This window comes from Triticum urartu, chromosome 7, assembly GCF_003073215.2.
Source record: "Triticum urartu cultivar G1812 chromosome 7, Tu2.1, whole genome shotgun sequence".
In the NCBI taxonomy this organism is placed as follows: Eukaryota; Viridiplantae; Streptophyta; class Magnoliopsida; order Poales; family Poaceae; genus Triticum; species Triticum urartu.
Genome location: NC_053028.1, coordinates 689,101,208 through 689,126,302, shown reverse-complemented (window position 1 = coordinate 689,126,302; position 25,095 = coordinate 689,101,208). Strand labels below are relative to the sequence as shown.

Below are 25,095 nucleotides of genomic sequence, written 5' to 3'. Positions count from 1 at the left end.
AAGGAAATCATTGAAGTATTTGAAGAAATGAATATTGATAGTAGAAGGATGCATGAATACTCTCATGGGTAGGACACGCCAAAATCTAGAAGGATGCATATTTGAGGGAAGAGTAAAACCTAGAAGGATGCATGAATACTTTTAGGGGTAGGACAGGACAAAACTTAGAAGGATGCATATTTGAAGGATCCGAGCCATTTATTCTCTTCGGGATAAGAGGGATCGCTCACTCGCTTTTTTCAGCGAACCTATCAGTTTTGTGGATTGTACTGATTTTAGGTCCTCTTTTTTTGTTTTCCTTTTCTTTCGATTTCTTCGTTTCTTCATTTTTTTTGTCTTTCCATACTTTTTCGTTGGTTTTACTCTTTTCTTCTCTCGATATTCATTGGCTTTCTCTACAATTTCTTTTCGGTTCCTTTGTTTCGTTTTTGTTATCATTTTTTTCTATCTTCTTTTTTACATTATCTTCTATTTTTAATTTTTTTTCGTGTTGTTTTCTTTGTTCCTTTCTTAGAATTCATTGTTTCATTATTTTTGGATGTCTTTCTTGCTTTTTTTGGATTTTTTTTCGGTAAGTAGGACTAGATTTTTCTTTTTTTGGATTTAAAAAAAAGCAAGAATAGATTTTTTGAAAAAGATTGGAAAAATATAATTAGAAATATATTCAAAATAAAAGAAAGAGGCTTTTTGTAAGAAAAAAAAGGATGAATACTTGCTGTTTTCTAGATTTTCAATCAGATTTTTTGGTAGCATCACCAAGTGGTGAGGCAGGGGCTGCAAATCCCTTATCCCCAATTCAAATCTGGGTGCCACCTAATCAATAAAATACTTAGATTTGATGTAGTACTGATCGAATTCAAGAACGAAGCTAGAAATGTGAAATGGAAACTAGCGGAAAAAAAAACGAGTGCTTTGAGGCCTGTGGCATGAGCAATGCTAGGTTCATGGGGTCTTTTTTCACAGGATCAACGGAATGGCTATCATGGGGGCTTGGGTTTGGAAGTTGGGGATGAGGCGGGCCCCACTCAACTAAAAATCAGAGAGGAAGAGGTTAGCTAGGGTAGTCATAGTGGGGAGTAACTTAGTCTATATTACTACCTTCATAATGGGTAATAACATAAGTGTGATAACATATAGGAGGTGTTTGGTTCGTGCTATTGTAACGGTATCTGATAACGATGGTAACAGATAACGTTAAATCTTGTTTGTTTAGATTTCTCCGTAATCTGATAACTCCGGTAACCGATCCCGTCCTATTAAAAACTGATACCCAAGAAATCGGGCGCAATCAGAAAGCGATACGGCAGTCTCTCTCCCTCCTGTCGCCCCTGTCGTCTTCTTCCCAAACATCCACGCCACGATCTCCATCTCCGCCCACTACTCCCCATGGCATGAGCTGTGTAATCCCGTAGCCGAGGACGGCGCCAACCGGAAGCAGGCCATTGTCGACTCCCTCGCCGGAAGTGATGTCTGCCCGACGAACGGGAAGAGATCGATACAGAGCAATGGCTTCCACGAGCAGCTCCCATGGGGGTGTGCGAGGATGGCACAGGGACCCGCAATGTACTGGTCTGGATGTTGCACGAGCAAACGGCGGCATGCAGCCAGCGACGGTGGACGCGGCCCCCCGGGTAAGCCTCCGGCTCGTCAAAGTACTGCGCCTATCTCCTCGCACCGAGCCTCCTCTCGGCCAGACCATCGGCGAGGCATGCAGGTCCTTCAAGGTGCCAGGATGATTGAGAGGAAGTGCGGAAAGGTCATGAGGATGGTACGTCAATGGCCGGGCTGGGCTCTCCGCTCGGGAAGCAGCTGACCGGGGAAATGCAAGACCAGGCGGTGCTGTATTGATTAACGTTACAGTTACTAACCAAACAGTTTTGGTTTTTGATCGATACCATTTATAGTAACAGTGTCATTTGATTCCGTTTATTTCTGAACCAAACACCTTCATAGATCTTTATTTATTGCTTCGTAGACTCATTTTATATTGAGAAGCGTTATGTGATTATAACATATTATGTTACTTTATTTTTCTTTCTCTTTATTAATTACCTGGATCATCATATTTTTTATTTATGTGGCATGTACTATGTTACCATCTATATTACTCTCACTTTTACCTGGCCATGGGAAGCCTGGCCCGGCCAGCCCGATCCGAAAAAGCCTGACCCGGCCCGACCCGAGCTGCTCCCAGACCGGGCTCGGGCCTAGATTTTGCGCCCGATGGCCAGGCCCGGGCCCGTCGTTTTTGCACTTTCCTGAAGGTCGGGTCGGGCCGGCTTGGAGCACGACGGGCTTTTATGTGTTCGGGCCGAGCTCAGGCCCAGAAAACAGGCCCGATGGCCGGGCCAGGCCTGGGCCTAGGTTTTTTGCGTCAGGCTTGGCTAGGCCCGGCCCAAAGCCCAGACCAGCCCAAAGCCCAGACCGGCCCGAGGTATGGCCAGGTATACTCTCACTATAACCAGCCTTGGTTGGAAAGATTAAGTAAAAGCTCCGTAATAGTCCGTTTGTGTAGGTTTCTTTTGCTGTGGCACTGGGCCGGCCTAGTCTGGCGCTGGCTTCTTCAGGCGGTGCAGCATGTCTCGTTATAAGCGAGACATAGGCCCGCCCGCGTCTACTATAACGGGCCAAGGCTCGTGTCAGCCCGGCCCGCTTGCTCCGGCACCCCGATGCGCACCGCCTCCGCATCGCAGCCCTCACTTGTCCCCACCCCCTCCCCTCTCTCCGCGCCGCCGCTCCTCGCCTCCCCTCCTCGCCGCCGCGCCCCTCCCCGGATCCCGGCCGCCTCCGCGGACGGAGTATCCGAGGCGGAAGCCATGAGCGACGGCGAGCGCGACGACCAGGACGACGTTGCGACCACAAGCGCCGCAGGTGAGCCCGCCGCGCACCCGCCCTAGGGCCGATCGATCGATGGGTCATCGAGCCGGTTTTAATTCGCCCCATCTCGCTTATCTCTGGCAATCCTCCCAGATGACGACGACGAAGACGATTACGAGGAGCCTGGTGAAGGGAATCGCCTCCTGGGGTTTATGTTCGGCAACGTCGACGATGCTGGTGGCCTGGACGCTGACTACCTCGACGAGGTGAATGCCGTGTTGGCTTATCTATGTTCTCCTGGGGAATCACATGTTTTTGTGTTTCTACTGTTTCAACTGGCTGCCTCTAGCAGATGATACACATGTAGACATTTTGTTTAGTTGTGCAATACTGTCATATGTCAACTGAATGATGCGGATAGACTGATGGGAAGCTTTACCCAGTGTGATATGGTTGTCGCTAATGCACAAGTTGTATCTCGTCACCAGCATATGGGTTATTTTTTCAAACACCCTGGTTCTGTGAATTGTCATCTCTCCCTAGTGGTGCCGATTCATACCCGATAATTCAGTACACCTTAACTTTATTTGACATAAGTGCTTTATTATCATTTTGCCTGCTACCTGTATGATTTTGCAGTTTAGAGTGATCTGTAACCTGATAGCAGCTAACATTAGCAGTTTAGGAAAGGTTGACTTTACAACGTCCCAGAATCTTGTTTTTTTTGTTGAAAGGAAATACGTTATCTATTATTGGCACTGCGAAATACAAGTAGGAATAGTAATTCTGTCTTTTTGGAGGCAGCCACTACATAACTGGGTACACTTTCGATATTGGGTCAAGTTCAGAAAATTTCAGAAATAACACGAGTGGCTTGGACCTGTATAGGAGGATTGCCATTAAAATGACGGTTAAAATTCAAAGAATCCACTGATGATTCCGCTGTCCATATTACTGTTTTCTTGTAATTGGAAAACCATCCAAGCATTTTTGGCTTTTCCTCAGTAGGTCTTCTTTAACCCAAAGCAGTCAGTTCTGCAGCATAGATTTACCTCCATTGTTTGATTTTTTGCTTGAACTTTGGACAACAAGAATTTATTTAGTTGTCTTTGTAATGTAATGATGCTTGTGCTTCATTTCTTACGACTTTTTCTTGATTATCAGGATGCGAAGGACCATCTTTTTGCGCTGGCAGACAAGCTTGGTCCATCACTGAAAGACATTGATGTATGTTATCCAATGATAATCACAATGTTAATGGGATTAATATTTTTTTCTTTTCAAAATGCATTAATACTGTGTTGTTTGCTTATAGCTAACTAAGTCTTCCTCAGCTCCAGATGATCCTTCTGAGCAAGGTAAGTGGCACATCTGTAATTCTGTATAAGCATGAGCAAGTTCTAATGGGTCTTTGTCGAGTCTAATTTGTGAACTATTCATTTTTCTGCTGTTTCTGACAGCTTTGATATTCAATGTTTCCCATTTGAATTATATATTTGTACAAAATAGTTGATGCCTGATCTTTTTTCTGTACCGTAGACTATGATGAGAAAGCGGAAGATGCTATTGACTATGAAGATATTGATGAACAATATGATGGACCTGAAGTTGAAGCAGCTACGGAGGAAGACCATTTGCTATCGAAGAAAGATTACTTATCCTCAAACACAATGTTTGCTTCGGTCTGCAGTAAAGTTTCAGTGTTTGATGAGGAGAACTATGATGAGGATGAAGAACCACCCAATGATATCGAGTTACCTGGTGATTATTTCATACAAGGTTTGGCAATATCTGTACTTATGAATGTGCTTGTGCTTATTATTAATTTATTACTATTTTTGTTTGGCCTGTGTGAGTGCTGTTCATAGTGGTAACGTCCATTGTTTTCACGAACGGTGTCCATTTTGAACATCTGAAAACATCATACAACTTCTAATTATGTATTTCGCTCTCCATGATTATTTTGCGAAGAATAGGTTTGCAAGCAAAACAATACAATCTCATTTTTTGAAGTCAACACCTTATATAGTTTACCAATCTCACCTGTTGAAGTCAACACCTTATATAGTACCCCCTCCGGTCCTTTTGACTCTGCATATTAGCTTTGACTGAAGTCAAAATTTGTAAAGTTTGATCAAGTTTGTACAGAAAAATATCAACGTTTCTAATACCAAGTCAGTATCATTACATGCATTGTAGAATATTATTTTCATATTATATTTATTTGGTATTGTAGATGTTGACATTTTTTAATATAAAGCTGGTCAAACTTTACAAAGTTTGACTTGAGACAATTCTAAAACGCGGACTAAAAAGGAACGGGAGGAATATGCTTGAATATTATTTATATGTATGTATTAGTTTATATTCGAATTTTATTTATATGGATTTCATCTTGCTTAGTTGACGTAAGTCTCCTTTCTCTTTATCTATTTGGATGCCATTTCAGCTGAGCAGCTGGGTATATCACCCTCTAACGACAATCCTGCCATCGAAATGCTATCTAGCTCGTTACCACAATTAGGGGAAAGTATGGATGTTGAATATGAAGTTTGTAAGGTACACAGTATTTAAATCGACCTGTTTCCCCCATGAATTCTGAATTACTTGGCATATTCAGTTACATTTGTTGTTCATTCAGAATTTGGTACATTTTTCATTAAGTATTTCTGCTCGTCACACAATAACATGTTTGGGTTAGGATTGAATATTTTTGGACAAAGTCAAATTTACTTCATAGGTTTGATTATGCTTATTTTGGGGAAACTGGCTAGGGGACACTGTTTGTGAGAGCTTCACTCCATTGATCCACAGATGAATCTGGTGAAGCTGTCCCAAACACCTAAACTCCTAGCTCATTTTGGTGGAGTTCGAAAAAGGCTGCTCCACCAGCTTCACCTCAGACCCGTGCCCACCTAATGCCTAAAAGCCCCTAGAGTTGGGTTGTTACTACCTGCAAATGCTGCTGGTATACCCCAACCTGAACAGCCAGCCCCTTCCTCTCCCCCGTGGGCAACTCGTTTCCTCCTCTCGCCCATGGCTGTCTCTGCCCTAAGATTTTCGCCACCCCCTCTCTCCTTCCCCCCCTTCCCCCCCACTCTTCTATCCTGCCGGTGGCCTCCTTTTACAGATCCAGCACGGCGAGCTCCTTCCCAGATCCATCACCGGTGACCTCTTCTCCCATTCATCACCTTTACGGACTCCAGTAGAAAAATATGTCTACCTGTCTTACTGGACTGCTCATGCTGTAGTTAATTGCCTCGACATATTTCTACTCACAAATCTGAAGTTGCTTTGTAATGATATATCTACCTGTCTTACTGGACTGCTCGTCTCTAATAAAGCAGGAAGAAATTGACATTGAAGAAGATCAACTGGAGTCTAAATCTGCGACTTCCCTCCCTGTTTTATGCATAGAGCATGGGAGTGCGATCTTGAAGTTCTCTGAAGTTTTTGGTGTACAGGAGCCTGTAAGAAAAGCCAAGACAGATCACCATAAGCGGCCAGTGAGTAAAGGTATTCAACAGGCTCACTATAAGAAACTAATCTAAGAAGATCGTCATGACCCCTTGACAGTATTGTATACATAGCTGGTGTGTGATTGGACGCATATTAATCTGAAAGTAATGGTTACATAGAATTACTTACTGTTTTTGCTTAGGTTGTTAAATCTGAATATAAATAAATTTAATTAGCACAAACCATGTCGAGAGTTTATGCTTATACTGCTTGTCTGATTTCTGATCTTAGATCATTTACCTGAGGCCCAGTCCTAACTTAATAGGGAGAATATATGTGGTTGTATGGGTCGGTGCATGTGATTTTGGAAAGTCACATTTGTGCATTTTAAAAATTCCCCAAAAAATCATATCTGTGCGACCAATTTAATAGAATACTAGTTTAATTTCTTTTATCACTTCTGACTGGCCATAGACCTCTATCTGGTATTAATTGTTTCTAGATGTCCGGATCACAAACATCTCTGACATTGTTGAAGATGACGAGGAAGTATTTCTAAGGTGTGCTATTCAAGATGTCTCATCTTTGAAGCATATCAAGATGAATGAAGATTTTGTTGAGAGTGACAGTGATGAGTTAATTTCTAGTGATACTTTTGGGTTCAAAGATTCGTGCCTTTCTGAACAACCAATGAAGGAAGCACACAAAGATTTCCCTACTGCTCAACAAGCTCCAGTTTGTCCTGATGTTTATCCACTTGAGCATGAAGACTGGGAAAATGGTATCATTTGGGGCAATTCACCAGCAAGTGAAAGTCGGTCTTGTTTAAAAAGCTGTGTAATATCTGAAGAGAGCTCTGATACTCACAGTGAAGACGAGGCTAAGGATTATGGTTATGTGTCCAGGTATTGTGATGTACAGAGTAGAAATAATGATTCTCCAGAGTCTTTTGGATATACAGAAATGCCTGCTTCAGCTAGTTATCATTCCCCTGAGAATAGTTACCCTCCATTGACAAAGGAGACAAGTCCGGAGAAGAATGACCTAGACCATACAGAACCAAATAACATAAATGGAACAGTTAAAATCGTTACAATGAAGTGTTTAAGCAACCTCTCTCTACTGAACAAGGAACTGTTGGAAGGATCTTGGTTGGACAACATAATTTGGGATCACAGTGAGGATGCTCCTAAGCCTAAGCTAATCATGGACCTGAAAGATGACCAGATGCTTTTTGAGATTTTAGATGAAGAGAACAGGGATCACCTCCGCTCTCATGCTTTTGCAATGATTGTTAGTCGGTCAGTGAGGACTTCAACAGTGGAAAATTTTGGCCATAACAACCAAATAGTTACATTCGATGGCCAATTCAACATCTCCAATGACAAATTTTATTCCAACAAGGAGATTTCACAGCAAGCTAAATCTCATACTAAAAAGCGTTCTTCAATGGGCATAAAGGTGGTACACTCTGTTCCTGCTCAGAAGCTGCAGACCATGAAGCTAAACCTGAGCATGTATGAGTCTCTCCCCCATTTCCATATAATTCCACATCTATGATTCTCGTCTCATTTTGGATTGACAAACTTGTATTTGATGAATCTTGCAATATTTGTACACTTATTTCATCACGGGGATAATTATTGGTCATGGGGTTGCATGATTTTTTTTTAAATCGGGTGACAGATCATTTTAAAACAGTTCAACAGAAATAGTGTGACATATCAGTTGTTCATCAATAAGGTATGGCCAAGTGAACGACCGGCTGCTCTGTTATCTTGGGGAAATATTTCTGTAACAATAGATTTGGGTACCTTTTGCATGTGTACATGCATATATATTTTACCACTGCCTCGCTGATCTTCTGGTTTCTGCGACTGGGCTTCTTATTCTACTGTTCCATGACAATTTTTGTATAATATAATATGAACTTCCTGCTTATTTTGGAGATCCGTAGTTGGATATAGTTTGAACTTGTGACAGCTGCTCGTATACTATAAAGACAACACTATTTGGAACTCGAAATTATGAGATTGTAATTCTTGTAAAATGCCTTTCCACTGAGTTTTTCCTGTGAAAAAAATCAGATCTGTTTGTGAGTCTTGGCTCCGTACACTCTTGTTCTTAGCTATATTTAGCAAGTATACTTCTGGGGATTTAGTTATCATACGTGGCTAACCTACTGACTATTCTTGTTTGTTCTTTGCTGACTTCATTCCTAATAAGTTTTTTTCTGAACTTGCATGCAGTAATGAAATTGCAAACTTCCATAGACCAAGAGCTAAGTGGTACCCCCATGAAAATAAACTTGCTGTTGAGTTGCAAGGAGCTGCTTGTAGTCATGGGTCAATGACTGTTATAGTAATGACTTTGGCAGGAAAAGGAGTGAAACTTCTCGTCAATGCAGACAAAACTCCACTATCAGTAAAATCAAAAGCTTCCAAGAAATTAGGCTAGTACTCATTCATTATCCTGTTCCGTTTTGTTTATTTTCTTTTGTTTAGAAGGGCATCAATGGTTACTTTATGGTGCCTTAACTTTACTACATGCAGAATTCCGACCATCTGAAAAGATCAAATTGTTTGGTTCTGGAAAAGAGCTTCAGGATGACATTTCCTTGGCCATGCAAAACGTGCGGCCAAACTCTATTCTGCATGTTGTTCGCACTGAAGTACATCTATGGCCGAAAGCGCAGAGGTTACCTGGCAAGGACAAGGCCCTACGTCCTCCAGGGGCATTCAGGAAAAGAGCTGACTTGTCCGTTAAGGATGGACATGTATTTTTGATGGAGTAAGTCCAATCTTAATATTTCCTTTAATACCACACGCATAGTAGTTTTCATAAGCGTGTACATATGCAAATTCTTGTACTCCTATATGAAAGTCACATTGGTACTTTTACTGCTACTTTGGCCAAGTGGTGAACATTACTTTACTGCATGCAGAATCTGATATTGATCATTTAAATGGCCATATGCTGTACTTGTTGTTTTGATTGTGTATGTTTTTGTTTATTAATGTGCCATGTGTTATCTTTCGCTTTCAATGCAGATACTGCGAGGAGAGACCTTTACTACTCGCAAATGCAGGAATGGGTGCTCGACTCTGTACGTACTACCAGAAAACTTCACCTGATGATCAGACAGCTACATCCCTGCGAAGCAACAATGATGGACTGGGCACAGTGCTTGCTATTGAGCCTGCTGATAAATCTCCTTTCCTGGGAGATGTACGCTCTGGGTCCCATCAATCATGTCTTGAGACAAACATGTACAGAGCACCTGCATTTCCTCATAAGGTGGCATCGACTGATTATCTTTTAGTTCGTTCGCCAAAAGGGATGCTTTCTCTTCGCCGCATTGACAAGCTATATGCTGTTGGCCAACAAGTAAACTCTTCTGCTGAAACACTCTATTCTATATCTCTAGGATGTTCATTTTTGTTGCTCTTTTTCTTTTGACTCTTGGAGTTTTTACTTGAAAGCAACTAATTTTGGATTGGTTGCTTTGGTTATTTTTATTTATTTATTGTGCTGCAAGTTTGTAATGCTGGAAAATCTTGAACTAAGCGTTGCTACATTATCCATAAATTAGCATTTTTTGCTATTTCTTGCATCTCATCATTCCGGGATAGGATATACTTGCGATAAATCTTGAACAGTTTCATCCATCAAATGATAGATTTGTTCTCTCCTGGCAGGAACCACATATGGAAGTATTTTCACCACGACCGAAAAATCTGCAGAATTATCTTTTGAATCGAATACTCGTATATGTATATCGTGAATTCCGTGTTAGGGAGAGGCCTGGTGTTCTTTCTCAGATTCGAGCTGATGAAATACCTATTGAGCATCCTCTGACAGAAGTTATTGTGAGAAAAGGATTGAAGCATTGTGCAGACCTGGAGGTAGATCTATCACCTATGTTTATTACTTCAGCAGCTGTATCTGTAATATCCTTTTGTTTTCCAGCTATGGACTTTTGTTTTAGTTAATGCTCTCCTGCATTCATTTAAACAGAAAGGACCCAATGGACATCTTTTCTGGACACAGAGAGCTGACTTTCGAATTCCGTCAGAGGATGAACTTAGAAGATTGTTGTCACCAGAAAGTGTGAGTTTCTCAAAAATTCTTTTTGTCACTTGTGACAAACAACTACTTCTTGTCTCTTGATGACAATTGACAGTCTCATCTCTTAAAGAAATGTTTGTGCTGGTCAGTCATAACGCATGCTATATAAGGATCACCAACTTGATCAGCTACTCAGTTCCGCCATTCCAAAGCCCCATACCCTCGTGCATGAATGAATTGCAAAATCAAGGACATAGAAAACTTGCGCCAAGTATTCCTTGTTATAGGGATGCTCAATTGCTTAAACCTCCCCCTCTTGACACAATACAGGGGTTTGAAGTGAACTCTTTATTTTGAATGAAGACCAAATGAAAATTAGGCCTTATATTTAATTCTAATATAAGAGATGACTGTCAGTTTCAGCACTCTTATTAACTTCAGAGTAACATTAATAACTGGTGTTTAGTGAATTGCATTTTCGAGAAAATCAGTAAGCTGAGGTTGTGTGCTGTGGAGATTCCTGGCACTTGTATAGACTGTTAGATAAAGCAGAAGACATATCTTTCTAGGGAGTACTTCAGATGTAAATGGTGGCCATGACTTGCTCAAGATTAGCGGCTAGGTCAAGACAACCATTTGTTCGTACTTCTCTTAAGTAAATAAAGATACCCACGAGTTGTTTCATCATATCCATGGGCTGAATATATATATATATGTGTAGTGGTGTGATTGACAAGCAAGGTCATGCATTTTACTCTTAGAGCATCTCAGTTGCAACGGTTGGTGCTTATAAAGGTGTTTAGAAGCATATCACTGAACATCCATTTAACTATTTAAGCATCCAGCATTCCAATACAAACTGATAACCCATGGAACAATCAGCGATTAACCGAGCGTCTGCGGCAAAAGCTTGGAAGTATTATCTCTCTAATAACGTGTAACGTGAGAAGAAAACGAGCTTTGAAGTAGTCCTTGTTCTATAGTTTAATTTTGCTTTGGAAGTAGTGTCTTATCTTGCTATTGAGTATATGGTAACTGAAAGTTTAAAACTTCCACTTCAGGTCTGCTGTCATGAGAGTATGCAAGCTGCTCAGCATCGTCTCAAGCATTTAGGAATCCACAAGCTTACTCAGCCTGTGGGACTGGCTTCCGCAATGGATCAGCTTCCCGATAAGGCAATTGAGCTTGCTGCTGCAGCACATATTGAGAGGGAATTGCAAATCACTAGCTGGAACCTTACCAGTAATTTTGTTACTTGTATGAACCAGGTACCTATTTGCCCATTTAATGATAGTTTGTGGAACTAAAACCAGTAAACCACTTTTGGCGCAAAAAATATCTTTGATGTGTTCTAGACATACCATGGATAACCTTCATCTGTTATGGTTTGCTGAATATATATTGAGAGAGTATGAACAAGTCTACCATGCAGCTACAGGAAAAATCTCAGTTTAAGATGGAAATGACAGGCGAGTAAGTGACTAGTTACATGAGAGTGTATCCAGTACACCTGCAGTTGTGGTGCACCCGGCCTCGGTTGCCCTATCTGAAATTGTTAAAATTTTCTGGGAAAAAAGGGGTCACAGATACAAAAATGACAAATCCAGTGCTTACAGTGAAAGTGGGCTGGGCGCAGCCCAGTTTTTGTTTCTTCAGTTGGATTTGAAATCTTGTAACATGGTAGATATGTGGTCTGTCTACATCCATGATTTTGTTTTTTCAGTTTTTTATAAAACTTCTGCATAGGGTTACTGAGAATGGGTTCATCAGGTGCACCACAAGCCTCGGTGCACCATATGTTCTCCTAATTTCACAATGGTACATTGGGATATTCCAGTCCTGTTTGGACTGATGGAGTAGTGATTTTTTTATTTTGATGATGGGGACTTTCGCGGGTTTACGCCAGCTTGAACCACTTCATAAAACTGAGAACTATACAAAGTCCGTTTAATACAGTGGGATTAAGAGAAAAGAGAAAGAAGGAACAAAATTACAATCTTGCAGATAGGTGAAACAACGTAGTCTAGTACTGATGATCATTGATCAAAGCCAAACACTGTGCAATGTATTCGGTGTGTTTATATATGCACTAAATTTGTGTATGTGCTGAGCTAGCCCTTTCACATTGCTTGATTTTGATTCTACCAGTCTTAAGTTCTTTTGGGTGCAAGGGTGTAGTCTGCCACTGGTAGGTTATTCAGTTGTACCTACTGAAGCGGTTATGCTGAGCGGGTACGGTCATACCTAGTGGGTACAGGGTAGAGGGGAAGAGAGATGGAGAGTGCATAGAAAGGCAAATAAGGAGATGGGAGATGAATCAAATGAGAGGGCAGAGATTAGTGGAGGGGGCACATACATAATGGTGAGGAGAGACCAATGAAGCGGGTAGGGGAGAGAGAATTTTGAGGACAAAGAAATTAGAGATATGGCGGAGAAACACACGGAGGGATCAGCCTTCTCCCCTGTGAGCTCGAACGGTATCCACTACAGCAACACCATGACAAACTCTATCCTGGCAGAATGGGGTGTTCAGAGAGATACTTTTTTGTATGATCTGCGTGACCAGTATTATATTTCCTGCCCAGATCAGTGGCAGATCTTGCTGGATGGTGCATGTATATATGTCTTAAATGCACGTTTGTATGTGCCTTCTTTAAAATAAATAAAAATGTAGTAGATTATTAGTGTTCCTTGTCTATCGGTGTGTGATTCGGCTCAACTGTTCTAATATAGTTTTTTTGCATGTATGCAGGACAGAGAAAGTATAGAAAGGCTAGAAATCTCTGGTATTGGTGATCCATCTGGCCGTGGGCTAGGATTTAGCTATGTGCGAGTAAATCCTGTCTCCAATTTACCTCATAAGAAAAAGCCGGCTGCAGCCAAAGGCACCACTGTTACTGGGACGGATGCTGATCTTCGCAGGTTGAGCATGGATGCTGCCCGAGAGGTACCATCTATCAGCACTATACACATTGACATTGCGAGGGGGTTCCAGGCGTTGGCATGACTTAAGATCATGGAACATGAATCAGTAAAAACATAGATGTCTATTGGTAGTCTTTCACATGATTATTTTATTGACTAGTTTGTGAGGAAAGTTATATGTTGATCCCTGCAAAAAACGGAATAATTACCTCCATACAGTAAAAGAAGATGTATAGTGGCCAAAATGCCATTGGCTATGACAACGAGAAGTGGGATCCACTCCCACATGTGATTGACCATGGTAGACAATCTGACGTATTTACATGTATGGCACACATTATTTTTCTGTCTTTTTACAGTTTGTTCACTAATGCTTTCCATTGATAATATTGCAAATAGTTGCTTCTCAAGTTTGGCGTTCCAGACGAACAAATTGATAAATTAACAAGGTGGCATCGAATTGCTATGGTGAGGAAGCTTTCAAGTGAGCAAGCAGCGTCAGGAATTATGATTGATGAAATTCCAGTTAGCAAGTTTGCACGTGGACAAAGGATGTCTTTTCTGCAGCTTCATCACCAAGCTAAAGAGAAATGTCAGGAAATTTGGGACAGACAATTTCAGTCACTTTCTGCCATAGACGGTGATGACAATGGCAGTGATACAGAAGCCAAGAGCAATTTGGACTCGTTTGCTGGGGATCTTGAAAACTTACTGGATGCTGAAGAATTTGACAATGAAGATGTTGGTACTGCAGATCTGAGAAGTGATAAAGGAGACGATATGGAAGGGCTTAAAATGAGAAAAGGCTCTACTCAAGTCCAATTTAACAAGGAAAATCAAGATGATCAGGCAGAAGCTGCTCTAGTAAAAAAATTGCTCGAAGGTCGTTGATTGCTACTTTCATAGTTTTGCTTTCCAAGTACCAAGTTTAGTAATTGTTATTGATGGACTATCATGTTGCAGAGAGTGGTAATGACATAAAGAGGAAGAAAGAACCTGTGGAAATGACAAATTATGGCATCTCTATGTATAACCAGGGTGCCAATAAAACGAAGCCCAGTCAAAGTGCATTGGCCCTAGAGGAGAGCACGCCAAGAGGAGTGAAAGAGGTATCAGAAGTTCATCTGAAGTTCTAAACCTAGTCTTGGTTGTTTCCGATTCATTTTTGTCGCCATACTGAATTTGTATCAAGAATCTATGGTTCATGTTCTGAACTTCTAGACTTGTTTTAATAGCAGTATCATTTAATATAGCAGTGATCATACTCCCTCCTTCCATCTATATAGGGCCTAATGCGTTTTTCGAGGTTAACTTTGACCAAATGTTAGGGCAATAATATATGACATGCAACTTACACAAAGCATACCATTAAATTCGTATGTGAAAGGAGATTTCAATGATATAATTTTCACATTATGCATGTCATGTACTATTAATCTTGTCAATAGTCAAAGGCGGCCTTGAAAAAAGCATTAGGCCCTATATAGATGGAAGGAGGGAGTATCTTCCTTTCTTTATTCTTATGTGGCTTGCCTTTCTTTATAGGAAAAGAGGCAGGGAGCAAAGGTGGACAGTCTTATATGTGGAGCTTGTGGAAAGGTAAGGGCATGGTACATTGAATTACTCGCACGTTCTGAATTTTCCCCCTGACTTTGTGTCATGTTGTTATTGCATAGCTTGGGCACATGCGGACCAACAAACTTTGCGCCAAGTATGGGCAGGATCCAGAAACCTCAGGATTGGATGTGATTTCCTACATATCTAATCCTTTTGACGAGGCAAGTTATGTTGAAACAACGAAGCCACCAGGCAGGAGGTTGGTAGCCAAGGTTTCTTCTGAAGTTCCTGAAACTGAAGGGCCCGATTGCATTGAAATGATCAAACCAGTAAAATTCAGATGTGGTGCACCTGAGAAGTCCTTGGATAGGAATATGTCAGTGGCAGGTTCTTTGGTTTCTGATAAACTCACAATGGATGCTAATGATTTGAGATCTACTGGAAATGCGAGCAAAATTAAAATATGCAGTAAGACCAAGTCTGAAGACTATCCTCCTGATACTCCTAAGCCATCAATCGTGATACGGCTTCCTGCTAAGGCAGAGAAGGATGTACCTCGTAAGAAGGTCATTTTCAAGCAGCCTGAAGGGCATGTGGGCCAGCTAACAGTTATTGAAAATAGGAGTGGTCAGGAACCCAGAAAGCTAAGGAAAATTTCTGAATTGCCAAGTTTTAAAGAGAACATCAGAGAGAATGATGGTTGGTATGCTGGAGAGCCCTGCCAAATGAATTCCTCTCAGGATAGGTTGGGTCTGGATGGTAACAGGAAAAGCAAAGTAGTAGGAAGTGATGAATCCTGGAGTGCTTTTAAAGAGCAGCGAGTGATACAGGAACGGAGGCTAATTCAAGCTAGGATGCAAGAACTAAGCAGGGAGGAAGAGCTCCAGAAGTCAAAGAGGAAAAACAAGAAAAAGAAAAGACACGAATTTCGAGATGATGACGTTCTTGATCACAGGCCGTACAGAAATGACAGAAGGGTACCTGAAAGAGATCGAGCAACAAAGAGACGTACCCCAGCTGATATGACAGAAAATGCTCCATCGGTCAAGCGGCGCAGAGGAGGAGAGGTACTTGTTCTGATGTTTCCGCTCATGTTTGGTGGAATTGTACATTGTTTAATAATAATGTTTGTCTACAACCGTTTTTGCTGATTCCGTCTCCACAAGGAGTTACATGATGCAGGAATTAATAATGTTTGTCTACAACCACGTTCAAACTGAACCTTTTTTTTACACATCTGATGCAGGTTGAGCTCTCCAACATATTGGAGAAGATAGTTGACCTCTTGCGGAACCAAACTTCTATATCGTTGCTGTTTCTTAAACCAGTGACGAAGAAAGTCGCTCCCGATTACTATGACATAATCCAGCGCCCAATGGATCTGGGTACCATCAGGGACAAGGCGAGGAAGATGGAGTACAGAAACAGGGAGGAATTCAGGCATGACGTTGCACAGATAGCAACGAATGCGCACATTTACAATGACACGCGGCATCCTCACATCCCTCCGCTGGCCGACCAGCTCCTGAAGATCTGCTATTGCCTTCTCGAGGAAAGCGCGGATGCGCTCGACGACGCCGAAAGTGCGATCGAGGGGCTAGCGCAGTAACAAGATACTACCTAACATAGATTGCTGATCGGTAGCGAGGGAAGGGATGGCACACTTGTACATTCTTTTTAGCTTCATCCCAGTTATTTTTGCCTGTTTCTTGCTGCCTCGGGACTCAGAAAAATACATAGGAGGTAAAAGAAAATTTGGGAGAGTGTAGACAAGCTCTAGGTTAGCCGCAGAGGTTCCGCTGTAACTATTTGGCCTCTTGCTGTAAAAACGTAGCGGTATAACTTTTGTGAATATTCAGATGGTGTAGTTGCACGTCCTGGATATGTAGATGCAGAAATGGTCAAGCAAAGCACGTGCCTGGGGTTGCACCTGGTCTGGTCTAATCACTGATGTTTGAATCAGCAATGGTATGGTGGGTGAAGGTTATTGCGTGATGACAGGTTATACTGTGCAAAATGTCCAAAGTCAAAGCGTGTAGATTGGGTTATTTATCAGGTACAAGTTGCTTACCTGCCTCTCTATACTTTTAACATTACTTGAGTTGCTGAATGAGATGTGCATGCTTTGAATGGAGACTTGTGACCAGGCCTGGTGATGTAACAGATGAGTAACCATCTTTTTTTTTTAAATGGTTTACTACCTAGGACCTTTTCTCTCGCTTGGCATCATAAAATGTGATTATGCCCATGATGTTGCCCTATTCCCCTCTGAGTAGGCACGTCCTGAACCCATGGGCATATGCACCCACTTTTTGAAAAATACATTTTAAACACATTTTAAAATGTCGAAAAATTCAAAAGAAAATTCCACGCATACATGTCTGCAAATATGTGTGCGCGGCAGAGTTTTGTGAAAAAGTGTCTTTTCGTTTTGTCTCTACAAAAAAGACAAGTTTCAGTGCTTCTAAATAGCGTTTTACGACACAATTTTTTTTCTTTTTTGCAGAGGCCACAAAAAAGTTATTTTTCCATTAAACTTTATGCACGCACATAAAACATGAAGACATAACGGTGTAAACCTTTTCAGATTTTTTTAACATTTAGAAATGTAATTTTCAAAGTGGGTTCATCGATGCACTTCCCACTCCGCCCTTTCTTATTTACTCGCCATATTAGCTTTATTTTAAGTCACACTTTGTAAACTTTATTGTTTTTGTAAACATCTACAATACCAACATTAGATTCATCATGTAATATATGTTTACATCATATATATTTGTTATTGCAAATATTTATATTAATTTTATAATAAAATAAAGGTAATGTGCAGAGTAAATAAAAGAGTAATATTCCACGAACTATGTACAACAAATGTGCACATCCCTCAATCGCTTCTTGAGAAGTAGTGGCTGGTTTGATTGTACTTCCTTCGTCCCATAATATAAGACGCTTTTGCAAGCCATTTTATAACTTGTAAAAACATCTTATATTACAGGATGGAGGGATTAATAACTTGGAAGTTGGAAGCAAACCTAAGGAAAATGCAGCCTTGAAACGAGTGAAGGGTGTTTGGATTGCCCCATGTGGACATGGAATTGCTTGGACATGTACCGGGACTCTTTCACACCTTGTTCGGCTGTTGTGGCCATATTGTACTTGATCTTGTGTGTCATCACTAGATGCCACCAATCTTCCGGATCACGTAATTTTCATAGAAACAAAGCTACGTATCTTACTATGATGGATGCATATACCGAGAGATATTACCTCCGCTGTTGTAAAAAAAGAAGGTTACTACACATGCGTAGGAGATTATTATTGTTGGACGTGGCTAGGAAGCGCCGCTGCCCTCGTTTGCTGTCTGGAGCGCATCGCCATATATAGTAAATGCATGTCCTTATGTCTAGCTATCCACGCTAGAAAAGGAAATTGTTTGTCCACACCCCGTAGCGCACATGGGTGCCGATTGAATCAGCCTAAATCATGTCCCCAAGTGCATTTATTTGGGGTTTAGAGAGTTGTAAAAGTCATAACTTTTGATTCAAGCATCAAAATCTAGTTCCGCTTTCACCGTCAGGTTTTTTACGACGAGTTCTTCAAAACTAGATCTCGTATGAGTAGGTTTCGTCAAACTTTTTTTAGGGCAACTTTAGATGCAATTAAGGCAACTATAGTGCTATAGGGAAGCAACTTCTTCTTTTTCGCCTAGTTGGACTGACTATTAGGTTGGTTTGCGTAAAAACGAGAAAAATCACACAAAATATAAGGCATCTTTAGTGCTACATACAAAGTAATTTCACTATACTATGTGTATCTGTGAGTTTGATAACATTATCCCAACTTGTCTATCACGGTTGCTCAAATTGCCTATTGTTGATACTTAGTTGCCTACGGTTGATGTTCAATTGCATATAAATTGCCTATATTGATGCCTAGTTGCCTACTATTGATAATTAGTTGCCTACAATTGCTTTTCAGTTGCCTAACTTTGCAAAAATAGTTGCCTACAATATTATGAAGTTCTTTATCATTGTTTTTCTAAGTTGCCTACAAACACTCTGAAGTGGCCAAGATTCAGCATCATGTTGTCTACCATAACTAGCAATAGCAGACACCAGAGCATCATTGGTAGACGACATCATAGTATTATAGGCCATTTAGAAACAATGACGACATACAAGGATGAACAGTAGGCAACTTAGAAGTACCAATGAGGAAGTTAGGAGAATATTATATAAAATTAACTAGGACACAAAATGTAGTGAAGTTGCCTGCTTTTAGCACTAAGGTTGCCTCTTATTAATGGAAAGTTGCTTACGAAGGTGATGTGATATTATCCACCTCAGATTCAAAGTTGTTTTGTATTATTAGTTAGTTGCTTATTGTTGCTAATTAGTTATTTTTAGGAGTGAAGTTGCTTCTGTTTAGTACTAAAGTTGCCTCATCCAGCGTTACAGTTGCTTTTGAAAGAATTTTTTTTCAAAGAAACATATCTATACGGGGTTTAGTTTTGACCTGACTAGCCAACTCATGTGTGTTTCGCATCATTATATCTGAAGATTTTAATATTTTCACAGATTACTTGATCGAAAATTAAGAACTTGCATAGGTTTGTGGGCAATTGTCTAATCTGTCCCCTTGTCATTACCCCTATGCAACTTCTCATCTAACACTCGTGACCTGGCTAGCCCACAAGTGCATGCTCAGTAGCGTTATTAACTTAGGTCCAAAGTTGCCTATATATGAAACTAAGTTGTATGCAACCAAGGATGAAGTTAAGCTACTAGCTAGTCATGGTAGCCACTTTAGGGTACTATTAGCCTACCTTGAAAACTAAGTTGCCTACAATACTACGAACTTAGGGGGTGTTTGGTTCCAGAGACTTTTTATGTTGGGACTAGAAAAAGTCCCTAGCAAACCAAACAGGATGGAACTTTTTGCTAAAGTTCCTTAGAAGCACCTCCTTGAGAGTCTTTTTCAAAAAGTCCTAGGGACTAGAAAAAGTCCTAGGACTAGAGAACCAAACACCACCTTAGCGACGAAGCTAGTTATGATAGACTACATGCTAGTTATGGTAGGGAATTTAAAGGGTGAAGGTATTTAACTTGGTAGTCATGGTAGTCAACTTCAAAGGGATTTTCATTGATATGCGATCATACTACACATACTAATAATAAGTTGCTTTTTTATAGCACTAAAGTTGCCTGAGCAGCATCCAAAGTTGCTTTCAAAAAAAAGTTTGTCGAAACATATCGATATGGGATCTAGTTTTGAAGAACTCATCGCGACAAACACAATGGTGAAAACAGAATTGAAATTCAACACTCGAGTCAAAAGTTACGGATTTTAGAAAATTTTGAAGCTCCAAATCAATGCATGCACATGGGATCTTATTGAATAGTGGGGCAGAGGGGAACGTGAAGACGTGAGGGGACCAACCGGCCAGGTATCTTTTCTATTTTGTCAGGTATCATCTTTTGAAACGCAGGGGATTAGTAGCAATGCAACCGCATTAAGAAAACTGGGATCGGACGGCTTAGACGCGTGCCCTCGCTGCAACCAAATAGTGCAGCTGCACTTACAAGTATTTAGGATTATTGTTTATGACCACCCCCAGTTGTAATTACACCACTTACTCAAAATTTCCGAAGATACTTCCAAAATTTGGACTAATAGTATGCATGGAAATAAATATATTTGTAAACTGAATAATGGTGTCATGAAATTTATCGATAACAAAAGTACTTTCAGGTCTTTTTCAGACTAGGTCATGTCTGAAACATCACCAATGTTTTCCTTTTGAGCATAATAATAATATAAAACAGCTTAGTGTTTCTTAGTTTTCCCTTGGTCCCAAAATAACCGTCTTACCTTTAGTATAACTTTGTACTAAGCTTAGTACAAAGTTGGGACGCTTATTTTGAAACGTTGGAGCGTACTTTAGACCGGAGGAAGCACACAAACGAGAGCCGAAAGCGTGTTGCGTTTGGCAGCGACGAACAAGCGAAACGGTCCACATACATTTTGCTTCGGAGCATGACGTACCGATCGACCCGGCTCGGGCTGCCATGCATGCACGCGTCCAAATCACCAGTGTTATGGTCTGGGGTTAGTACAAGCTAATCTAATTGAACCACCACACCACGACCACTTCTCCGATCACTTTGGTCCGACGACATATCTTTCTTTCTCACTGCCGTTTATGTATGCAGAAGATATATAGGATCGATGATCTCGGTCCCAAGCCAGTGAAATAGTGCTCGATCTTGTCTTGACCATCGTCCGGTCGGCCAGCCATGGGGTCGTCTCGCCGGCGCGCGCTCCTCCTGCTCCTCGCCGCCCTCCTCGCCTCCTCCTTGTGCGCCGGCTCGGCGGCGGAGCCGCTGGCCGCCGAGCGGACGCGCCGGAAGGACCCCCTCGACGGGCTCCGGCCCTACCACCGCGGCTGGAACATCAGCGACCGGCACTACATCGCCGTAAGTCCATCCGTTTCGGTTCCCCTAACCACGTCTTTGCTTGCGCTGGTTGTGCTCGTTTGTGCTCACGTGTGCCGCCGTCGATGCATGCTGCTTGCAGTCGGTGGCCTTCAGCGCGTCGCCGGTGTTCGCGGCCGGGGCCGTCTGGTTCGTCGGCTTTGCGCTCGCGGCGCTGGTGGCCTGCTGCTGCCGGTGCTGCCGCGGCAGCCCCACCAGGGACGACGACTACTCCTACTCGCGCAAGACCTTCGCCGCCTCCCTCCTCCTCCTCCTCGCCTTCACCGCCACCGCCATGTAAGCAACCTCAAAATCTCCATATTCTCTTTACCATATGGAAGCTAAGTCTATCTATGAACTAAGCTGATCAGAGCTTGTGTATGTAAACGCAGCGTCGGGTGCGCGGTGCTGTACGACGGGCAGGCCAAGCTGGACGGCAGCACGTCGGGGACGCTGCGCTACGTGGTGCGCCAGTCGGACGGCGCGGCGGCGAGCCTCCGGGGGTTCGCCGGGTTCATCGAGACGGCCAAGGCCTCCGGCGGCGCCGCCATGCCGCGCGACCTCGGGGCCAAGGTCGACCAGGTGGCGAGCAGGGTGGGCGCCGCGGCCGACGAGCTCGCCGCGCGCACCGCCAGCAACGCCCGCAAGATCCGGACCGTGCTCGACACCACGTACGTTTCGTGTATACATCGATGATCGATCGATCAAGCCATGGACTGATTAACTGATGATGATGATGTTTTTGGTGTGTGTGATTGCAGAAGGAAGATCCTGATCGGCGTCGCGGCCGTGATGCTGGTGCTCGCGTTCCTGGGCCTCGGTGAGATTTTTATCTAGGACAAAGACATATACGGTTTATGATGTCAGAAATTGTATATTTTTCTAAAAGTTGCTTAAGTTTTTGGTTAAATCATGCCTGCTTAACTTTCTGGTGAATATAGAAAACTATCAACTTCTTGACTTTGCAATCCTTGGTGACTCAGTCAACTAAAAGTTTAGCAATTCCCATAAGAACAAAAAACAGAACCAATTTTGTAATTTCTGTAATAAAAAAGTATGGATAATTACTGGAATAACATTTTTTTCGTCGTCAACTTGTTGCAGTGTTCTCGTTGGCTGGCCTGAGCTCAGTCGTTCGCTTGTAAGTTTGCACAACATCCTCTTCACTCCAGATTTTAATTACACATATACATTCCTTGATTTCCACTATAGCCTTTACAATACACACATAGTATTTGCAAGCTAATAGAAAATATAATTGCTGTGAATTTGCAGCCTAGTGTTTCTGGGATGGATCCTCGTTACCGCAACGTTTATACTCGGTGGCGTTTTCCTTCTCCTGCACAAGTAAGCCAAGCTTTATTGTATTTCTATCATCTGATTTCTTGTTTGATCAGAAAACTTCGTACGTACTCCCTCCGTAAAGAAATATAAAAGTGTTTAAATTATTATTATATGTTTCTTTACGGGAAGTAACTTGTTATTTATACTCCTACTAACATATATTTATATTAAATCCAATGCGTCAAAAGTCAAATTTGTCAATTATGTGCTATGCATTTTTTTGTCTGAATTCTGCAATCCGGAGCTCTGCTCTGCTCAACTGAGTGACTGACAGAGGAGCCTCTGCTCGTGTGCGTTTCAGCGCGGTGGGCGACACCTGCGTGGCCATGGAGGAATGGGTGCTCCGCCCGCCGGACAGCAGCAACAGCACCGCGCTGGACGACATCCTCCCGTGCGCCGACGCGGCGGCGACCTCGGAGGCGCTGCGCCGGAGCAAGGAGGTGAACCACCAGCTGGTGGCCACCCTCAACGACGTGCTCGCCAACGTCTCCAACGCCAACGCCTTCCCGCCGGGCGCCGGCCCGCCCCTCAACTACAACCAGTCGGGCCCGCCGGTGCCGCTCCTCTGCAGCCCCTATCGCGCCGACCTCTCCGACCGCCCCTGCGCCGCCGGCGAGGTGCCGGCCGCCTTCGCGCCGCAGGCGTGGCGGGGCCACGTGTGCCAGGTGTCCGGCGCGCCGGGACAATCACAGGAGACGTGCGCGACGCCCGGGCGGCTCACGCCGTCGATGTACGCGCAGGCGCTGGCCGTGGCGAACGCCAGCGCGGGGCTGGTGGACTACGGGCCGGCGCTGGCGGAGCTGGCGGACTGCACGTTCGTGCGGCGGACGTTCGAGGCCGTGGTGGCCGACGGCTGCCCCGGGCTGCGGCGGCACAGCGGCAGGGTGTACCGGGCGCTGGCGGCCGTGGCGGTGGCGGTGGCGGCCGCCGTGGTGGCGTGGGTGGTGCACACCAGGGAGCGGCGGCGGCGGCGCGAGGCCGTGCGGTTCCGGGTGTCGCCCTACCGGCTCCCCATCGAGGACAAGTCGCTGCTCAAGAGCCCCCGGCGGCCGTACCGGCGCGCCGAGAGCGGCGGGCTCATCGGCAAAGGCGGCTGGTGATCCGATCCGGCGGTGCATCGTGACAGATAGGCGGCGGCCACGTAGTTAAAAGCAAGCGCAGAGCTGGACGCTGGCTGCTCTGGAACACGTACGGGAGTTTCACTGCAGTCAGCGGCCCAATTCCAGTTCAGTTCAGACACAACACAGCTCGGGTCTCTGCGACAGCGAAACCACAATTTCGAGGAGTAATCAGACTCCATCGAGAGCAAAAACAATTTATGTGAACCTCACCAAACCGGGCGTAGATTTATACGTTTGGATTTGTGTATATATATAATTAGGTGTACTAGTACCACCAAGCGAGTTCTACCTTCAAAATAAAGAGAGTTCTTGTATGGCTCGAAGTGACGAGAGTGGGTTTTTGGAACATGAGAGCATTGGAGGACTTTATTTTAAATAGTTTATTTAAGAACCACATTTAAAATATTGAAAAATCCCGAAAATAATTCTACATGATCATATGGATGGATATTACACATGCGTAAATTTTTTTTTACGAGAAAACTTTCAACCTATTCATTTCCAATCATGACAGTACAACGAACACCAATAATGCTTGACGCACCACCGGAACGGGGCTAGGCGGGGAGACCTTTATTCCATCTTCAGGGAGCCGCCGCCGTTTTGCCTCCCTAACAAATCTCAAAGGAACGACTAACAACCAAACCCTCCCACCGGCCCTTGCCAGGATCCACCATGCCCCCATGGCCCTAGGGTCACCGGAGATGAGGCGGACTTGCGGCGGAGCCAGTGAAAGGAACGAACCCTAGTATTTTTTTAGGAGGAGGCGGCGGCTGCGTGAGTCAACCTATGTGTTAGTTCACACATGTGTAAAGTTTAGTGATGAAATAAGTAAGCATGTAAGCTATGCAAAAATGACTATATCTAAATAGTGAATAACACACGCACTGTTCATCTTTCAAAAATCACGATTTTGTCATTTGTTTGTAACTCACATGGTTATTTATTTCATCATCAGGATTTGCACATGTGGAATTGTTTCTGGAATATTTTCAAACTTCAAAATATCATTTTGACACTATTCAAAATATAGCGCTCCAACAATGCGCCCGTCCGCCAAAATGACTTTTTTTTTTAAATAATCCCCTCGGTATCAAGAATGTGATTTTGAAATCTGACAACCAATGCCGGAGACGTGCTTGTGTGTATGGGTTGTAGGGGAGAGGTAGGGGTGTGCGGAGCTCCTTAACTAATCCAATCTGCATCCCCAAAGAAGTCAGATTAGCACTCACCTGACTCAACTCTCCCTTTAACTGTAGCCCATCGTCAATGGCGCATCAAAGTTCAGCAGTGTAGCAGGAATCAGTGTGTGGTATAGCTGGGTGTCCAAT

At 43.0% G+C, this 25,095-nt stretch overlaps 2 protein-coding genes across 3 annotated transcripts; both read left to right on the top strand.

Annotated features, from left to right (window-relative positions):
- The first annotated feature begins 2,639 nt into the window (after positions 1–2,639).
- LOC125520504 (transcription initiation factor TFIID subunit 1-like) lies at positions 2,640–16,829 on the top strand. 2 transcript variants are annotated; one of them, XM_048685458.1, is made up of 20 exons: positions 2,640–2,871; positions 2,971–3,083; positions 3,982–4,044; positions 4,133–4,175; positions 4,357–4,596; positions 5,267–5,376; positions 6,165–6,333; positions 6,779–7,793; positions 8,526–8,728; positions 8,829–9,066; positions 9,327–9,663; positions 9,975–10,181; positions 10,294–10,386; positions 11,406–11,612; positions 13,097–13,291; positions 13,669–14,152; positions 14,233–14,378; positions 14,815–14,868; positions 14,946–15,893; positions 16,073–16,829. In XM_048685458.1, exons 1-20 carry the CDS (start codon positions 2,670–2,672, stop codon positions 16,433–16,435), a joined length of 5,430 nt encoding a protein of 1,809 aa, XP_048541415.1. In that variant the 5' UTR covers positions 2,640–2,669; the 3' UTR covers positions 16,436–16,829. The 2 variants fall into 2 exon arrangements, with proteins under 2 accessions (XP_048541415.1, XP_048541414.1); XM_048685457.1 differs by having other exon boundaries at positions 6,162–6,333.
- A 4,121-nt stretch (positions 16,830–20,950) lies between these two features.
- Positions 20,951–24,087, top strand: LOC125523918. The gene is made up of 7 exons (XM_048688983.1): positions 20,951–21,302; positions 21,403–21,596; positions 21,692–21,970; positions 22,061–22,119; positions 22,404–22,440; positions 22,575–22,646; positions 22,945–24,087. The coding sequence occupies exons 1-7, from the start codon at positions 21,123–21,125 to the stop codon at positions 23,741–23,743; spliced, it is 1,620 nt and encodes a 539-aa protein (XP_048544940.1). The 5' UTR covers positions 20,951–21,122; the 3' UTR covers positions 23,744–24,087.
- Positions 24,088–25,095: the final 1,008 nt, after the last annotated feature.

Excerpts from the sequence above, each read along its gene's own strand:
- LOC125520504 (XM_048685457.1), top strand. The coding sequence starts at position 2,670 with ATGCGCACCGCCTCCGCATCGCAGCCCTCACTTGTCCCCACCCCCTCC. Across the intron at positions 11,613-13,096 it reads TTGTTACTTGTATGAACCAG|GACAGAGAAAGTATAGAAAG; the intron begins GTACCTATTTGC and ends GCATGTATGCAG. Across the intron at positions 13,292-13,668 it reads GCATGGATGCTGCCCGAGAG|TTGCTTCTCAAGTTTGGCGT; the intron begins GTACCATCTATC and ends TATTGCAAATAG.
- LOC125523918 (XM_048688983.1), top strand. The coding sequence starts at position 21,123 with ATGGGGTCGTCTCGCCGGCGCGCGCTCCTCCTGCTCCTCGCCGCCCTC. Across the intron at positions 21,597-21,691 it reads GCCTTCACCGCCACCGCCAT|CGTCGGGTGCGCGGTGCTGT; the intron begins GTAAGCAACCTC and ends ATGTAAACGCAG. Across the intron at positions 21,971-22,060 it reads CGGACCGTGCTCGACACCAC|AAGGAAGATCCTGATCGGCG; the intron begins GTACGTTTCGTG and ends GTGTGATTGCAG.